The sequence below is a fragment of the Dictyostelium purpureum genome, assembly GCF_000190715.1.
Source record: "Dictyostelium purpureum unplaced genomic scaffold DICPUscaffold_257, whole genome shotgun sequence".
Lineage (NCBI taxonomy): Eukaryota > Evosea > Eumycetozoa > Dictyosteliales > Dictyosteliaceae > Dictyostelium > Dictyostelium purpureum.
In genome coordinates, this window is record NW_003519593.1 from 31400 (window position 1) to 47642 (window position 16243).

At 23.8% G+C, this 16243-nt stretch overlaps 9 protein-coding genes across 9 annotated transcripts; 4 read left to right on the forward strand and 5 right to left on the reverse strand.

Annotated features, from left to right (window-relative positions):
• Positions 1-486: 486 nt before the first annotated feature.
• Positions 487-3513, reverse strand: DICPUDRAFT_57147 (uncharacterized protein). Its single transcript, XM_003291060.1, has 8 exons — positions 3232-3513; positions 2916-3123; positions 2774-2848; positions 2565-2706; positions 2056-2492; positions 1734-1988; positions 1420-1669; positions 487-1343 (listed from the first exon to the last, which is right to left on the reverse strand). Exons 1-8 carry the CDS (start codon positions 3354-3356, stop codon positions 628-630), a joined length of 2208 nt encoding a protein of 735 aa, XP_003291108.1. The 5' UTR covers positions 3357-3513; the 3' UTR covers positions 487-627.
• Positions 3514-3901: 388 nt separating this feature from the next.
• On the reverse strand, positions 3902-5299 carry DICPUDRAFT_38491 (uncharacterized protein; the record flags this gene model as incomplete). The annotated part of the gene is made up of 1 exon (XM_003291061.1): positions 3902-5299. The coding sequence occupies one exon, from the start codon at positions 5297-5299 to the stop codon at positions 3902-3904; it is 1398 nt and encodes a 465-aa protein (XP_003291109.1).
• Positions 5300-5663: 364 nt separating this feature from the next.
• On the forward strand, positions 5664-6240 carry DICPUDRAFT_89252 (uncharacterized protein; the record flags this gene model as incomplete). Its single annotated transcript, XM_003291051.1, has 2 exons — positions 5664-6026; positions 6091-6240. The coding sequence occupies 2 exons, from the start codon at positions 5664-5666 to the stop codon at positions 6238-6240; spliced, it is 513 nt and encodes a 170-aa protein (XP_003291099.1).
• A 389-nt stretch (positions 6241-6629) lies between these two features.
• On the reverse strand, positions 6630-7208 carry DICPUDRAFT_81794 (RNA polymerase II core subunit; the record flags this gene model as incomplete). Its single annotated transcript, XM_003291062.1, has 3 exons — positions 6630-6810; positions 6928-7056; positions 7189-7208. The coding sequence occupies 3 exons, from the start codon at positions 7206-7208 to the stop codon at positions 6630-6632; spliced, it is 330 nt and encodes a 109-aa protein (XP_003291110.1).
• Positions 7209-8093: 885 nt separating this feature from the next.
• DICPUDRAFT_20909 (uncharacterized protein) lies at positions 8094-8723 on the forward strand (the record flags this gene model as incomplete). Its single annotated transcript, XM_003291052.1, has 1 exon — positions 8094-8723. A coding segment is annotated over one exon (630 nt), but the record flags the coding sequence as incomplete, so codon positions are not given.
• A 779-nt stretch (positions 8724-9502) lies between these two features.
• Positions 9503-11628, forward strand: DICPUDRAFT_81796 (uncharacterized protein; the record flags this gene model as incomplete). Its single annotated transcript, XM_003291053.1, has 2 exons — positions 9503-9807; positions 9903-11628. 2 exons carry the CDS (start codon positions 9503-9505, stop codon positions 11626-11628), a joined length of 2031 nt encoding a protein of 676 aa, XP_003291101.1.
• Positions 11629-11735: 107 nt separating this feature from the next.
• DICPUDRAFT_81797 (uncharacterized protein) lies at positions 11736-12875 on the reverse strand (the record flags this gene model as incomplete). Its single annotated transcript, XM_003291063.1, has 1 exon — positions 11736-12875. One exon carries the CDS (start codon positions 12873-12875, stop codon positions 11736-11738), a length of 1140 nt encoding a protein of 379 aa, XP_003291111.1.
• Positions 12876-13645: 770 nt separating this feature from the next.
• DICPUDRAFT_92611 (uncharacterized protein) lies at positions 13646-14472 on the forward strand (the record flags this gene model as incomplete). Its single annotated transcript, XM_003291054.1, has 3 exons — positions 13646-13752; positions 13821-14019; positions 14092-14472. Coding segments are annotated over exons 1-3 (681 nt in total), but the record flags the coding sequence as incomplete, so codon positions are not given.
• A 419-nt stretch (positions 14473-14891) lies between these two features.
• DICPUDRAFT_38500 (uncharacterized protein) lies at positions 14892-15155 on the reverse strand (the record flags this gene model as incomplete). The annotated part of the gene is made up of 2 exons (XM_003291064.1): positions 14892-14976; positions 15070-15155. The coding sequence occupies 2 exons, from the start codon at positions 15153-15155 to the stop codon at positions 14892-14894; spliced, it is 171 nt and encodes a 56-aa protein (XP_003291112.1).
• Positions 15156-16243: the final 1088 nt, after the last annotated feature.

Consider the following 16243-nt stretch of genomic DNA (forward strand, 5'->3'; position numbering starts at 1 on the left):
GTTTATTTTTTTTTTTTTTTCAAATATCATTAAATTAAAGATATATTTTTAATTTGATAAAAAAGATCTTTTTTTTGACTTTACTTAAAATCTTTTTTCCTTTTATAACTATTTATTTTAATTCTACTCCCACTCTGCTTCATTATAAAGATATAAATATATAAAAAAATGTGAAAAAAACAACTTAAAAATAAATTAATATATTTGTAGCCCAAAAATAATATTTAGATGTTTGAAATTTTTTTTTAATTATAATTTTAATATTAAAAAAAATATTGTTTTTTGTGGGTTATAGACACAAGATACCAAATTTCTTTTAAAAAATATAAAATTAAAAATATTTATAATTATTGAAAAATATATTCACCCAAAAAAACAGTTTAAAATACAAATTAAAAAAAAACAATTTCTTAAAATTTAAAGATAAAATTGTTTTTTTTTATTCTATTTTATGATTACCAATATTGGACAAAATCTTTTTATATTATTAATCTTTTTAATATTTTTACATTAAAATTTTTTTATTTTTTTATTTTTTAATATTTTAATTAAGATTGATCTTAAATGTTTATTGCAATTATTTTTAGAAAATAACCCTCCACCACATTTGATTTTTTTTTCCTTTGTTTAACTTTGATATAAATATTTATCTGATTCACCTTCAGCACGGGTAATATATTCTTTTTCAATTAATTGTTCAATACATTTCTTTATCATTGGGATATTGGGTTGGAATCTTGCTCTGCTGTGCTCAATTACCTCTTGGATTAAAGATACATGGTTCATCGATTTACGGGCCTTCATGATTCTAACAATTGAAGCTTGTAAATAAAGTTTTCTATCTTCATCAATACCTTTATAAGTTTCTTCGGTTTGAGTTGGAGTTTCTTTTTGTAATGAAGATGAAACCTTAACCTTGAGTCTTTTATTTGTATAACTACCATTTAATGAATATTCTTGGGTTGCAGAATCTGGGTTCTTTTTGGCTAATAAAAGTTTGGCTTCGATGAGTGATTGAATAGTTCTTGAAAGTTCATTTTCATTCAAGTTTGTGAATTTAGTAATTTCGTCTAGTGTAACTGTGTCTTGAGTATTAAAAATTAATAAAATACCTAATTGGAAATTTGTAACATGGAATTCAAAAGGTTTCTTGAGATAGGATGATTTGACCTCTGCTTTACATAAATGATGTAACCAATTTAATTTTCTACCTTGATGTTGGTTTTGATAATATTGTTGGAATGTTGTTATACATGTAGTTAATTCTTGTGGAACAATAAAACTAGAGGTTTGTGAATGTAAAGACCATGAACCTGATGTTAAAACCAAAATTGAAAAATCAACTATAAAGAAGAAAATTGGTGCATTAATATAAAATAATAAAGTAAAAGAAAATTTAAATTTAATAATTACTTTTACCAATAGATAGATTGTTATTATTTAAATAGTTTTTAAACTCTTCATTTGTTTCGGTACTAATTGTTATATCATTAAACATTCTTTGGAATTTGGATGTATATTCGAAACCGCATGCTTGTTTTAAACCAGTAATCATATACTTTTCAATATCGTCTGAAACTGATGATGCATTAATTAAACGTCTTGATAACATCTTTGAATAGAATTTTTGGAAAACATCTTTGTCATCAACATATTTAAATAATACAATCTAAAGAAAAAAATAAATTAGTTATTGTGTGATAAAGTTGTATTTTAAAATAAATGATAATTACAATTTGACCTAATTTTTCTTCTAATTCGACTTCTTCATGTTGCTTGTTTCCTTTTTTTAATAACATATCGCAGTATTTAGCCAATAATTCTGGTGATTTTGTTGTGTTTTTGGTAATATGATTTTGATTAAATATTTTATGGCATGCTAAATCTAAAACTGTAATAAATGATACATCATTATTAAATGATTTTTTAATAATTGAACTAAATTGTAAATATATTTTTAAAAGAGTTTCTACATAAACTTTTGGATCCTAAAATAAACAAATAAAGAGTTAATAAACCATTATTTTATTGAATGTAAAGATAGTAAGTACTTACTGGGTTATTTTTATCTGGAATTGATTTAATTGCCTCAAAACCAACATGTTGGATATAATTTTGAACTGTTTCTAAAACTGGAGCGAGACCACCTTCAATTCTTGATAACAATTTATACATATGGTGAATTTCATCTAGTTTTTCATCTTTCAAATAATTTATACATTCGGATTGTAAGAGTTCTTTATGTTTTTCAATGAGAATAGAATCTAACAATCTTCTTAATTTGTCGTGTGAAGTTGAATTTAAATATTTTTGTGATCTATGATGTTCTTCTTCGATTCTAGCTTCTGCTTTCTTCATATAGCTCGAAACACCACTTGATGATATAAATGCAATAGATTCTCTTGAATAAAATTGTTTTGTATTTTCTAAATAAGAAAATTCGTATTCATTTAAATATAATGCTCTATCTTTATCAACTGAATCTAATTTAACTGAAATAAACATGAAATATTAATAAGATATAAAATATTTTTAAAAATATCTAATGATAAATCTATGCTTACTTAAACTTTCCATAAATTGACTTATAAATTGATGTTGAACTAATTCACCGTCTCTATCTTTTTGAATTAAAATCTCTACACATTTTAATACTCTATCTTTAATCTTAAAAAATAATCTTTCTTTCCAAATCATAAGTCCAAGCTAAAAAATAAAATTTAAAAAATATTAATAAATTATTAAAAACTATTAAAAAAAAAACTATACATACTGTTTGAATTTCGTAAATATCTGGAGGATGACCAAACTTCTTATCCATGATCTTTTTATTAATCCAATTATTATTCTAAAGAAATAAATAAAATTAATATAATGAATAGCTATATATTGTTAATTGAATCTATAAACCTTACCAAATATCTGAAAATAACCTTATTACATAATTCACAACCTGTGTGAAAAAGTTTCCATTGTTTTAAATATTCTGAAATTGTATCTGATTTTGTATCTAAAATGATTAAAAGGATTCTATCCACGTGCTGTTCGAAAAACTTTTTAATATTTTCATATAAAGGCTCACAATATGGTTGAGGTTGAGCAATACATAATTTATAAACATCCCTAAAATAATATTGAAAAATTAATATTGTGTCCAAAGAAAAATATATGAAAAAAAAAAATGAAAATTTATGATAAAAAAAAAAAACAAATATGAATTAATCAACTTACTCATATAAAGACATTGCAGATACAGTATTCATACCTGTTAATAATAAGTAAACTTGTTGTGCTATTGTTTCCCATATTTGATTAAAGTCAATATCTTGTCTACCTAACCCATTCATCATAGACATAATTTGTTTGTATATACAAAATATAATATATATAAGAAATATATATTAATAAATTGATTTAGTTATTGATATTAATAGATATAATGATGTGTGTGTGTATGTGTGACTATGTATTGTTTTAATTTGTAGAAAACAATTAGATGAAGGATTAAATTTTTTATCTTTCTTTATAAATAAAAAAAAAATTGTAGATAAATTATTATTATTTTTATATAAAAAAAAAAATATTAAAAATTTTTAAATTAAAAAATAATAAAAAAAAAAATTAAAAAAAAAATTAAAAAAAAAAATTAAAAAAAATATTATATTAAAAAAAAATAATAAAAATAATAAAAAAAAAAGAAAAAAAAAAAAAAGAAAAAAAAAAAAAAGAGATAATTCACCCAAAAAAGAGATAATTAACCCAAAAAAGATAATTTCCTTTTTAATTTATTTTTTATTTTTTTTGGATTGATGATCAATTATTTTATAAAAAAATTTAATATGATTTTAATTCTATTTTTATTTTTATTTCTATTTTTAAACTTTTATTTTTATTTTTATTTTTATAAAATTGAATTGGCTAATTCGACGTGGAGTGGTTCCATAACAACAGTTGATAATAATTTGTCAATTCTTTCGACAACTTCTTTTGGATAATGTTCATTAACATTTTTAACAGTTTCGTGAATATCACCTTCTTTTTGACTGAGGTAAACCAAGTTGTTTGGTGCAGCAGGTTTATCAGATCTCCAACGTAATAAAAGCATAACTGGGGCGTGTTTTTGAGAGATTGCACTCTTTGATTCGAAAATTTCATCGATTAAATAACGAACATCCAATGGTGAAATGAATTTTCTGAGGAAAGTTGGTGGGGTATTATATAATTTACATTCTTTTTTAATTAAGAGTTTAAGTTGTGATGAGTATTCAGTTAATGGTGGAGGCATACACTTTTCTTCACCATTGGTTACTGTGTCGACACCAGCAAAATCATTTAAAACTTGACAACCAATTGATGTACCAAAGATGAATGGAATTGGCATTGCAACACCCAATGTACGTACACGAAGAGTTGGTCTAACTGCTTGCTCTAATAAAAGTTGACGTTCTTCTTCAGTTAATGGTGTAAGTTTCTTTCTTTGAATTTCTGTAGTGTAGCAACAATTAATACCGCTGTTAATACCGTTGACTTTTAAAAGACGACGAATTTCTCTACCGAATGGACAACCATAAGTGTAACTGATATCAGAGATAAAAATTTTAGTTGGGTCACGGGCAGAGCCTGCACCGAAACTACTGATAACTTTAATATTGTTTCTGTGGCAAAAAGTTAATAACTCTACTTTGGTTTGAGTGTTATCTATACAATCTAAAACGTAATCTGGGTTTCCTGCTAAAAGTTTTTCTGCTAAATCACCTGTGAAAAAAGTTTGAACAGCTTCGACTTCAACTTCTGGGCAAATATCGTAGAAATAGGACTTCATAGTTTCGACTTTTGATCTACCAACATCTTTTCTTTGTGCTAATGCATTTCTATTTAATGAGCTTAATGTTACAAGATCTGGGTCAATAAGACGCATCTTTTTAATACCACTTCTGCAAAGTACGTGGGCTGCTGCACCACCAACACCACCTAAACCAACTACAACCACAAATGAATTTCTAATCTTTTCGTATGCTTCGTCGCCATAGTAAAGTTTGGTTCTATCCATTTGTTCGTTGAAAATCTCTTCTCTTAAAAGATCGTTGTGTAATAAATTTCCTGCACTTAAATTGTTATCTTCTTTTTTAATAAAATCGTCGTCTGTATCCATTCTAATTTGTTTAGTATTGTGTTGTGATGATGGGCTATTTTCAAACTCATCTTGTGATCTTTTATTCTTTTTTAATGATGATGTTAAATATGTTACTGCTGCACCAATACCTGCACCCAATCCTGCAATTAATAATTTATTTTCCATTATTTTTAATTTAAAAAATCAAAATTTTGATTTTTATATTATAATTTAATTATTTTGTGAGTGTGAGTTGTGTTGTGTTTTTATTATTATAATTATTTTAAAAAAGAAATAATAATAATAATAATTATAATTATATTAATAATATAAGATTGGATGGATGTTAATCTTAAATGAATTTAATTAAACTGAATGCTCCAGTCGTTTTTTTTTTAAAATGGTCGTTTTGGAAAAAAAAAAAAAAAAATTAAAAATAAATTAAAAAAAAAAATAAAAAAAAAATAAAATTTATTTAAAATTATTTTTTTTAATATTTTCGCATAATTTATTTTAATTTATTATTTTTGTATATTAATTAACCTCAATAATGGAAAATAATAATAATAATAATAACGAAAACAGTTATAATAACGATATAAGTGAAAGTAAAGTAATACAATTTGGTGAGATCAAAGATGAATATGACCAAGCAAAACTTGCCATAGTTCGTGATTTCCCAATGTGTTTCTATCCAATCTCCAAACTTTTTGACTGTGAACGTGACAACCAAGTTCCTCCCTCCTCTTCAGCAACAAGTAAATTTAAAATATGTCAACATGAAAATGCCCATTTAAATTTTTGTATTTTATCTTCATTCTGTCCATTCGAGGCAACACTTTTAATGAATTGTACCAATGGCCATATACCAGTTGGTGAAACTATCAAAATACCAAAAAAATGTTTAGAAATTGTAAAGTATTTTTATTTTTATATATTATATATTTTTTTCAAATTTACTAACATTTTATATCTAGTTCAATTCATTCGACAATTGTCTTACTAGAAAAACAAAAGAATTTGAAACTAGAGGCTTTCCAGAAACAGAAGAAAGAACAAGGGTGGTTTATGGCGATAATATTACACCAAACAAAAACAAAAATAGCAATGATGGTACAACTCAATAATTTCATAATAGAATTTTATTTTTTGGCCAAACGAAACAATACACTTCAATTTAACCATTTTTATATTGACTATTAATAGAAAATATAATAATAAAATTTTTATTTATTTTTAAAAAAAAAAAAAAATTTTAAATTACTGTAGCATTTCAGCGGGGTAGCATTAAAATGTTTAAAGAAAAAGCAAGATGCAGGTTTTATATTTATTTAAATATTTTTAAAATTTACAGTATTGTTTGTTTGTTTGTTTTTTCTTTTTTTTTTAAAAAAAAAAAAAAGTGAATTCGCATTGTTTAAATTTATATAATGTATATTTTTGAAAAAAGGGAGTGATTGTGATTGTGGTGTATTTGCTGTTTTTTTGTTTTTTTTTTCTGTTTATAATTGAGTGATTATTTATGAACCCATTTTTCGGAACAAGCACAACATACATAAAATAGAGTCATACCATTTTCGACAGTCATAGATTGGAAGAAAGCTGCCTCTCTACCACCACATTGAGGACATTTGGCGGCTCTGGTACGAGGTAATGTTGGATCTGCAGCAATATCTTGTGAAATATGTGTTTTTTCCCTATAATAATAATAATAATAATAATAACAATATTAGATATACTGCTTTTGCTTGTTTGTGCTTGCTGTTTTGATAAATGTATGTGTAGATGGATATAATTTGATTTAAAATACTAACATTACTGAATGTTTAATTTCATTTCTGTATACACAATTATTTGTAGCCTCTTCTTTATGATCGCAAATTCTACAAGCTAAAAGTAATGTTCTGTTAGCTCTATCAGCTTTAGGATATAACATATTATTACTATATATGTAATGTATAAAATATTATAATATTTATTTCAAAATAGATTTATTTTGGTTAATATCATAACACACTAATACTGTATAATAATGATCCACAATGAAAATAAACATATCGAAATAATTTATTTACCATTCGCTACAAAAATTCATTTTATTTTAATTATAATTCTATTTATATATATTTAGTTGAAATAAAAAAAAGAAAATTTTATAATAATTAACAATGGAAGATGACCAAAATAATTCCAATCGATAATTTAGTTATTTTTATATAATATATACACAAATTACAATAAAATTAAAATAAAACTAATTTTAAAATTTTTTTTATTAAATTTTAAAAAAAAATGAAAAAAATGAAAAAAAAAAAAATTAAAAAAATTAAAAAAATTAAAAAAAAAAAAAACTTTTTTTTATTTTTTTTTTAAAATTAAAATGAATGATGATGTAAATGCAGATATAACTAATAATAACAATAATAATAGTAATAATAATAATGATAAGGACGATAGCGTTACACCCCCAAAACCTTCAGACAAACCTGCAAAAAAAAGGTTTGGTATTCCGCAGATTAATCTGCTTAACAAAGGTGCAAACACAATTCAATCAGTAAATGCAGTTCTTAAAAATGTAGACGATACACCACCTATACTAGCGCCTCAAATCCAGCCCCAAACCACCAGCTCCACCACTGTAAATAGCTATTCCTCTTCTTTCAAAAAAGGTTCAGAGAATTTTAATAATGACCATCACATAGATCATGATAATACTAGTGTTACATTAAAATCCTCTTCAATCTCATACTTTATTAGATCCTCATCATCTTCAACTACAAATGTAAATAACTCACAATCACCACTTTCAAAATCTCCACCACCATCACTTAAACCATTAATTCCAATCAAGCCATCATCACCAATGAAACCATCAGCGCCAATCAAGCCATCAGCACCAATCAAACCATTGGCACCCACATTAAAACCATCACTACCCCAAAGACCAAACACAAGTACGACAACGACAACAACCTCATCACCAAACTATAATAATAAAATGATTTTTGTAAATGAATTTCAAAGAGGAAATCCATTAATTAGAAATTTTTCAAATAATATAGTTGTAGAGTATCAAAAAAACCAAATCCCAGATTATGTCATCACATCAAATAGTTGTGTATTTTTTTTATCTCTTAAAGTTTATCGATTAAAACCAAACTATGTAGAAGATCGTATTAAAGGCACACCCCAATCATTTGAATTAAGAGTATTATTGGTTTTGGTTGATGTTGATGATTGTGTGGCTCTATTAGAAGAACTTAACATTTCAGCAATTAAATCAAATTTAACTCTAATTGTTTGTTGGAGTTTTCTCGAAGCAGGAAAATATATAGAGTCTTATAAAAGCTTTTCATCATCAGCCAAATCAGTCGACTTTATAAAGACACGTCCTCAACCAGTAGAGCTAGGTGGTAAGACAAAAAAAGAACAAGTTCTAACATCAATCAAATCAGTAAATAAAACCGATGCAAATACATTAATTAATAATTTTAAAAATATGAAAGCTGTTTTTACATGCTCAAAAGAAACTTTATTAAAATGCCCAGGCTTTGGTCCAGTTAAAGCTCAAAATTTTTATAATACAATTCATCAACCTTTTAAAGCTAAAAAAAATACTATACCAAATTTAGATTATAATAGCACAAATTTAAATAATAGTACTAATAACAATAACAATAATATAAATGATATCGATAAAAATAATAGTAATAATCAATCATATTCAAATACAAGATTAAATTTAGAAATATTAAAAGAAACAAGTAAAAGTAAGGAAGGAGATTTTATTGACGAACTTTCTTTTGACTTTGGAAGCGAAGATGAAGAAGATTTCTTTGAACCAGATAATAATAATAATAATAATAATAATAATAATAATAATAATAATAATAATAATAATAATAATAATAATAATAATAATAATAATAATAATAATAACAGTAATAGTAATAATGATGATCTTAATTGATTAATCATAAAATAAATATTCATGTTAATAATATAATCGATCCAACACCAAGAAAGAAATACCCCACAATTTTTTTTTAAATAAATAAAAATTTTTATGGTTATAATAAATAATATAATTTTATCATAAAAATAATATTAAAATATAGATATTATAATTTTCATTGTTAATCAAATTTTAAGATAAGACCATCAATAAAAAAAATTTTGAATTAATTATAATAATTAATGGTCGGTTTTATTTAGATTTCAAAAAAAATAATTATTTGAATTTTTTTATTTTAAAATTTTTTTAATAAATATTTTTTTTTTTTTATATTTTTTTTAGAGTTTGATATTGGAAAAAATCAAAATTATTTTTTTTTTTTTATTTTTAAATTTTTTTATTTTGTAGTTTTTAATATTTTATATATATAAAAAATGATTATTTTGGTTAAAACTTCAACAGTAACCTTTTCATTGGATGTTAATCCAGCTGATAAGGTCACTGTATTAATAGGAAAAGTATGCGAAAGAACATCAATGAGCGATTTCCAATTCAATTTGGTATTTGCTGGTGAACCAATGGATCCAAATGCTACAATTCAATCACATGGTATTAAAAAAGAAGGTACAATCCATATGCAAACTATTAAAGAATTAACTTTTGATGTCGAATATAATACTGTTGTTTTAAAAGTTACAATTCCAAATAAAAAAGATTTAAAAGTTTTAGAATTAAAAAGGTATAGTATAAATTTAATAAAAAAATGATTAAATCAAAATTTAAATATTTTTAAAGAAAAAAAATTAATTTTTTTTTAATTTTATATTATTATAGCCATATTTGTTCAGTATTATCAAAAAATGAACCAGATATTTATAAATTACCATTAGTATTATCACAAAGTGGTAAAACTTTATTAGATAGTGATTTAGTTCAAAATACTGTAAAGAGAATGGAAACATTAATTTTAGAAAAAAAAGGATCAAGTACTGGCACAATAGATGAATCAACACCAGAAAATCAAAATTTAATTCCAATCATTGACAAAGAAGATATTTTATCACATTTTGTTGGCAATTCTATTTCAAACGATGTAGAGATTGTTTTTTGTTTTGATACTACCACCAGTATGAATGCTGTTATCGTCGAAGTAAGAAAGAAACTCTTAGAGACCATCACCCATTTGATGAAAGAAATTCCATTGATCCGTATTGGTATTATGGCTATGGGTGATTTTTGTGAAGAAAAACCACTCTATACTTTGGATCTTACCACTGATGTAAATAAGATTGTCTCTTTTATTAATGGAGTTAAATCAACTAATGGTGGTGATGAGCCAGAATGCTACGAATATGCTCTTCATAAAGCCAAGTTCTTATCATGGTCATCTCATACAAGTAAAGCTTTTGTTATGATTGGTGATAGTCCACCACATCCACCATACTACACCAATCACCACATCAATTGGGTCAGAGAATGTGACGATCTCGAAGCTTTAGGTATTAAAATTTATGGAATTGTAGCCATCCACGAAAAGTATCGTTATTTCTATCAAACTATAAGTGAAAGAACCAACGGTTTATGTATTTTATTCTCACGTTTCGAATTAATTACAGAAATGTTTTTAGCCATTTGTTTCAGAGAAGCTTCATCAGCAAAATATGAACAATATAAAAAAGAAGCCAAAGAAAGAGGTGGTGATAAAGATTTAGATGCTATTTTCAATGATTTAGATAAACCAAATTTCGATGTTGTTGAAGCAAACCCAGACGATATTGCCACACCAAATACTACAACTGACGAAGCATCATCATCTGTAACCAACACTACTGATGAAAATACCACTACTACCACCACTGAAGCACCAAAAAAACCAACAGCAGCTCCAGTTAAAATGCCAAAACATTATGGTGTATTAAATGCTAATTATGATAAAAATGAAGCATGGTGCAATTTCTTGGACGATGATTTACCAATGAATGAGTCATTCACAAAACCAATGTTTGGTAGTCGTTATAAACCAAATGGTAAAAAATCATCATACAAAGTTCCAACACTAGGTTTAGTAATTGGTGAACGTCATATTGGTTTCAAATCATTCCTCAAAACTTTAATTCTTAAAACCCTCAAAGAAGAAACCAAACTTTACTTTAACGATTACCGTTTAGATACACTCCACAGTATTCCATTCAACTCATTATTTATTGCAACTTTTAATGTTGCCGATTCAAACTCGTTCAACCAAGTTCAAACTAAAATAGAACAAGTTCAAAAACAATTTGCAACTACTCCAATTTATTTATTAGGTCTCCAATCAGATAAAAGAGATTCAAATACAAACACAGTTTCAGCAGCATCTGATGACAAATCATCATCAACTCCAGATGAATCATCCAAATCAGCTCCTTCAACAATTAGTTTGGTTGAAAAATCAGAAATTGATAATTTATTAAGAAACAAAAATTTATTAGGTTATTCAGAATGTACTATAAACAACCCATCTTCAATCACAAGTTTAGAAAAGAAAATTTTAAAACTTTATGAATCAACAAAACAATAAAAAATACAAAAAAAATAAAAAATAAAAAAATAAAATTATAAATATAAAATATAAAATTTAAAGGTATTTTATATAAAATATCAAAAACTACTATAGTAGTAGTTAATTTATTTTCTCAAGTAATATTCTTCTATTAATTTTAAAACTTCTTGATACTCTTGGTTGTGTAATTTATTTTCTCTTGATATTATTTCGTCTAGTTTTGTATATTTGGATGGTTCGGGTATTTCTTCTTTTATTTTTTTTATTATATCTACGAGTTCTGGTGAAAACTGAGATGTTGGTCTTAATTTATACTTTTGAAGGATTTCAGCTTTTTCGATTGGTGTGAGTAATTGTATAATTTCTAAAACTGTTGATAGATGATTCTCTAAAATAATTAATTCGTTTTCCTTTAAAAACTCTTTAAATAGATCTCTTGCATTTTTTCTTTTTTGTTTACCTAATTCTAATGCTGCTACATTGATGAAATATGGGAGCTGTGATCTTAGTTTAAATAAAACCACCTTCCACATTGTAAAATTTTCAACTAAAACCTTTGGTTTGATATCTCCTTCTATTGGGTATGCTATTTTGGCCAGTTGAACATATAGTTTTATAATTTCTTTTGAATGAATGAATAGATTTTGTTTTTTTAACTTTTGTAAACCTCTTAATACACTGCTTCTTGTTTGATTATTGTCTTTATATTGTGTGAAATCATTGGTTGGGAAAAACTTGAGCTTTGTTTTTAATATAGTTTTATAAAATTCACCTTCGAGTTCTAAATCATGAAGTATTTGGATTCTTTCAGGTGACAGTGGTGTTGAGCTTTTAAAAACTGAAAAAATGAACTTTGAAATTGATTTATTGTAAAGTTCTATATTATTTTCGACCATATGTTCCACCAATCTCCATGTAGTCTCATAATTGATTTGAGAGTCATTTGAAGATAACTTGTATAACCAATAATTATAAAAAACATGCGACCTGTAATTGTGCGGGAATGCATTTAACAGTATTTGAAAATCGTACACTTTCTGTTCCAATTTTAGATCTGTCCATTGCTTCAAGTCAATATTTCTAAGTATTTCAATTCTTTCAACATCTTTTAATTTTTGTGTTGTATTTTTCTTTATAGTTTCTTTTATGTTTAATTTGAATTCTCTTTCTTTTATAAAATTTTTGATTGTCTTTGTATTGTTTCTTAATTGAGTGTTTGGAATTCTTTTAGGTGTCTTTAATAGTATGCTGCAAAACCTAAACATTTCTGAATAAAATAATTATTTAAATAATAACGAAAAAATAAAAAAAAATTAAAATTAAAAAAAATTTTAAAATTATTTTTTATTTTTTTGATTATTTGAATTTTTTTAATTATTTATAAAATATTACTATTTACAAAAAAAATAATTATAACAATCTTATTTATCTCAAATTAATCATTTTTGTGGAAAATCCCCTAAATCTTTATTAAAAAAAAAATTAATTAATAATTTTTGTTTTTTTTTCTTGTTTTTATGAACACCAACAAAAAAACCCTTTCACAATTTGGTTTTTTTTTTTTTTTTAAAAATTTTTTTACTTGAAAATCAATCAAAACATAAAATACTATCTGAAATTTCATTAAAAATAAAAATCTCTTATATAACCAGGCCGAAAATTAATAATAATAAAATTAAACAAAAAAATAATAATAACTTTTTTCTAAAAAAAAAAAAAAAAAAATATAAATTTTGAAATTAATACAATAAAAACGCAGTTTTGTAAAAATTAATAATATTCTCATAGCAAAAATTAATTGTGTAAGTATTAAAAAATAAAAAATTATTTGTTTAAAAAATAAAAAATTTTAGTTTTTATAAATTTCCATTTAAGGAATTCTTAATTTTTTTAATTTTTATTTTTAAAAATAGAAGATTTATTTTTTTTTAAACATTAATTTTCTTACTTATTATTTTTTATTATATTAGTTTATTTATTTATTTTTTTCTATTTCAAAATACAGATAATTTAAAATCAATTTAAAATCAATAAAAAAAAATGCAAAAGCTTTATCAAGTATCTGTTGGATCCTTATTCCCAAATGATAGTTTCGAAATTTTTACAGTTCATTCAGATTACCCAGTCAAAGATGCTTTCGAAGTAATTATACCCTATATTTTTTAATTTTAAAACTAATTTTTACTAATTTTTATATCAACCTTCTCCAGTTAATGATAAAAAAAAAAGTTTTATCATTACCAGTTTATGATGTTCAATCTAGAAGATTTGATAAATTTATAGATATGGTAGATATTGTTACTTTTTGTGTTAACCATTTATCACAAAAAGAGTTATCTGAATTAGATATAAATTTTGTTTTTGAATCTAAAGAAATTTTCCAAAAATTTAAAATTGGTGATATTTGTGGTATGTTTTAATTTTTATTTTTATTTTTTTTTATATTTAAAACCTTTATTAATTTTATTATTATCCATACAGATTTATCAGGTAGAAATGCATATTGCCCAGTTGAATCAAGTGCTCCATTAAAGATTGCAATCGATTTAATGTCAAAATGGAATGTTCATAGGGTTCCAATTATCGATTCAGATGGAGGTTTAATTTCAATTTTAACACAATCAAGAATTGTCGAATATTTGCAAAATCATATTGACGGACTTGGTAATATTGAAAAAGCAATTGGCACCCTCGAAGATTTTGGATCTAAAAGTGTTGTAACCATCAGAAATGATAGATTAGTCATTGATGCCTTCAAGTTAATGCATGAAAATGGCGTTAGTGCTTTACCAGTCGTAAATCAAATTGGTATTTTAGTTGGTAATATAAGTGTATCAGATATGAAATTAGTAGGTTATGATGGAAGAATGTTTAGCAGAATGTTTTTACCAATCGAAAGCTTTTTAGAATTGAGACCAAAGAATCCAAATATTTCAATTGTAAATATTAAACTATTTTATTTATTTTTTTATTTATTTATTTACACTTTTACTAATTTTATTATTATAGTTTGGTAACCAAGTTCTATGTGTTAATGATTCCACAACTATTGAAGAGGTTATTACAAAGTTCTTCATGTCTAAAGTCCATAGACTCTACAAGGTAGATTCAGAGGGTAGACCATCTGCTGTCATCTCACAAGGGGATCTTATAAAATACTTTGCTGATTAATTTAAAAAATAAACATTTATATACATATATTTCTTTTAAAAAAAAAATTATACTTATAAAATCTAAATTGTTTTTTAATTATATAAAATGTATTTATTTATGTTTATGTTTTATTTGGTTTTATCTGAATTTGGTTGTTGTTGTTGCTGCTTAAAAGCAAGCTCTCTTCTTTGTTCATCACCAATTTGTTTAAGTCTATAATTGTAAAATATTGTATTAATATAATTTAATCATTTTTTAATTAAAAAATGTTTATAATAAAATATAAAATTTAATGTTGATAGTTACCCTGGAGCAAATATATAATAACCTGAAACACCTCCTATAATAATGGCTGATAAAATTGGAACCAAATCTTTTCTAGTGATAAGCATTTTTTATGTGAGCTGTTTACGTTTCTATATATATATGTATGTAAAAAGTGTTGATTGATTGATATGTTGAATAATTTTTAATTTAAAATTAAAACTTATGATAGATGGGGTTATTTTTATTTTTATTTTATTTTATTATTAGCCTATTGTTTGAGGGAAAAAGAACAACACACCCCCAATTAAAAGAAATTTTTTAAAGGTTATAATAATTGAGAAATGAAAAAATTTCACATTTACAATTTCATTTTTAAAAATTAAAAAAAAAAAAACAAAAAAATTTTTGAAAAAATGAAAAAAAAAAAAAAAAAAATAAATAAAAGTGTTAATGTTTACTTTATAATATAATTATATGAACATAATCTATTTTTAAATCACACACAGCACACATAAGAGAGTTAATGAATAATTTATTAGTGAGTGAGAGAGAGTGTGTGTGTGTGGCTTAAGTGTGGGAGTGGTGTTTTTTGTGTGTGTTTTTTTTTTTTATATTAAATTTTTATAAATTTTTTTTATAATTTTTTTTTTTTAAATTTAATTTAATTTAAATTTTATTTTGAAATCATTAAATTATTTTTTATATAAAGGAAATAATAATAATTCTTTATTTATCTATTTATTTATCTATTTATTATTTATAAAATATAGCGTATATACACTCTTTAAAAATATTTAATCACTATCATCAGAAATTAGAAAAAAGAAATTAGAAATTAGTATATTTTAAAAACTATACTATATTATACTTTTAGAAATTACATTTTTTTATAGCGAATTTTTTAGAAAAAATAATTTAGTGATTGTTTTTTTTTTTTAGTTTATAATAAATAAATAAATCTGCTCAACTATCAACAATAAAATAAAATTGGTTTGTCTAATATACAGAGTTTTAATTGAGAGGTAAAACAAATAGCAAGTTAAAATAAAAATAAATAAAGGTAATAAAAGATAGATAATGCAATAATTTTTTTTTTTTATAATAATTGTGGAGTTTTTAGAGATGTATTATTAATTTAATTATTTTAAGAGTTTAAATTCGACAAAATATTTATTTTAATTTTATTTTTTTATAATTTATTTTTTCCAATTTC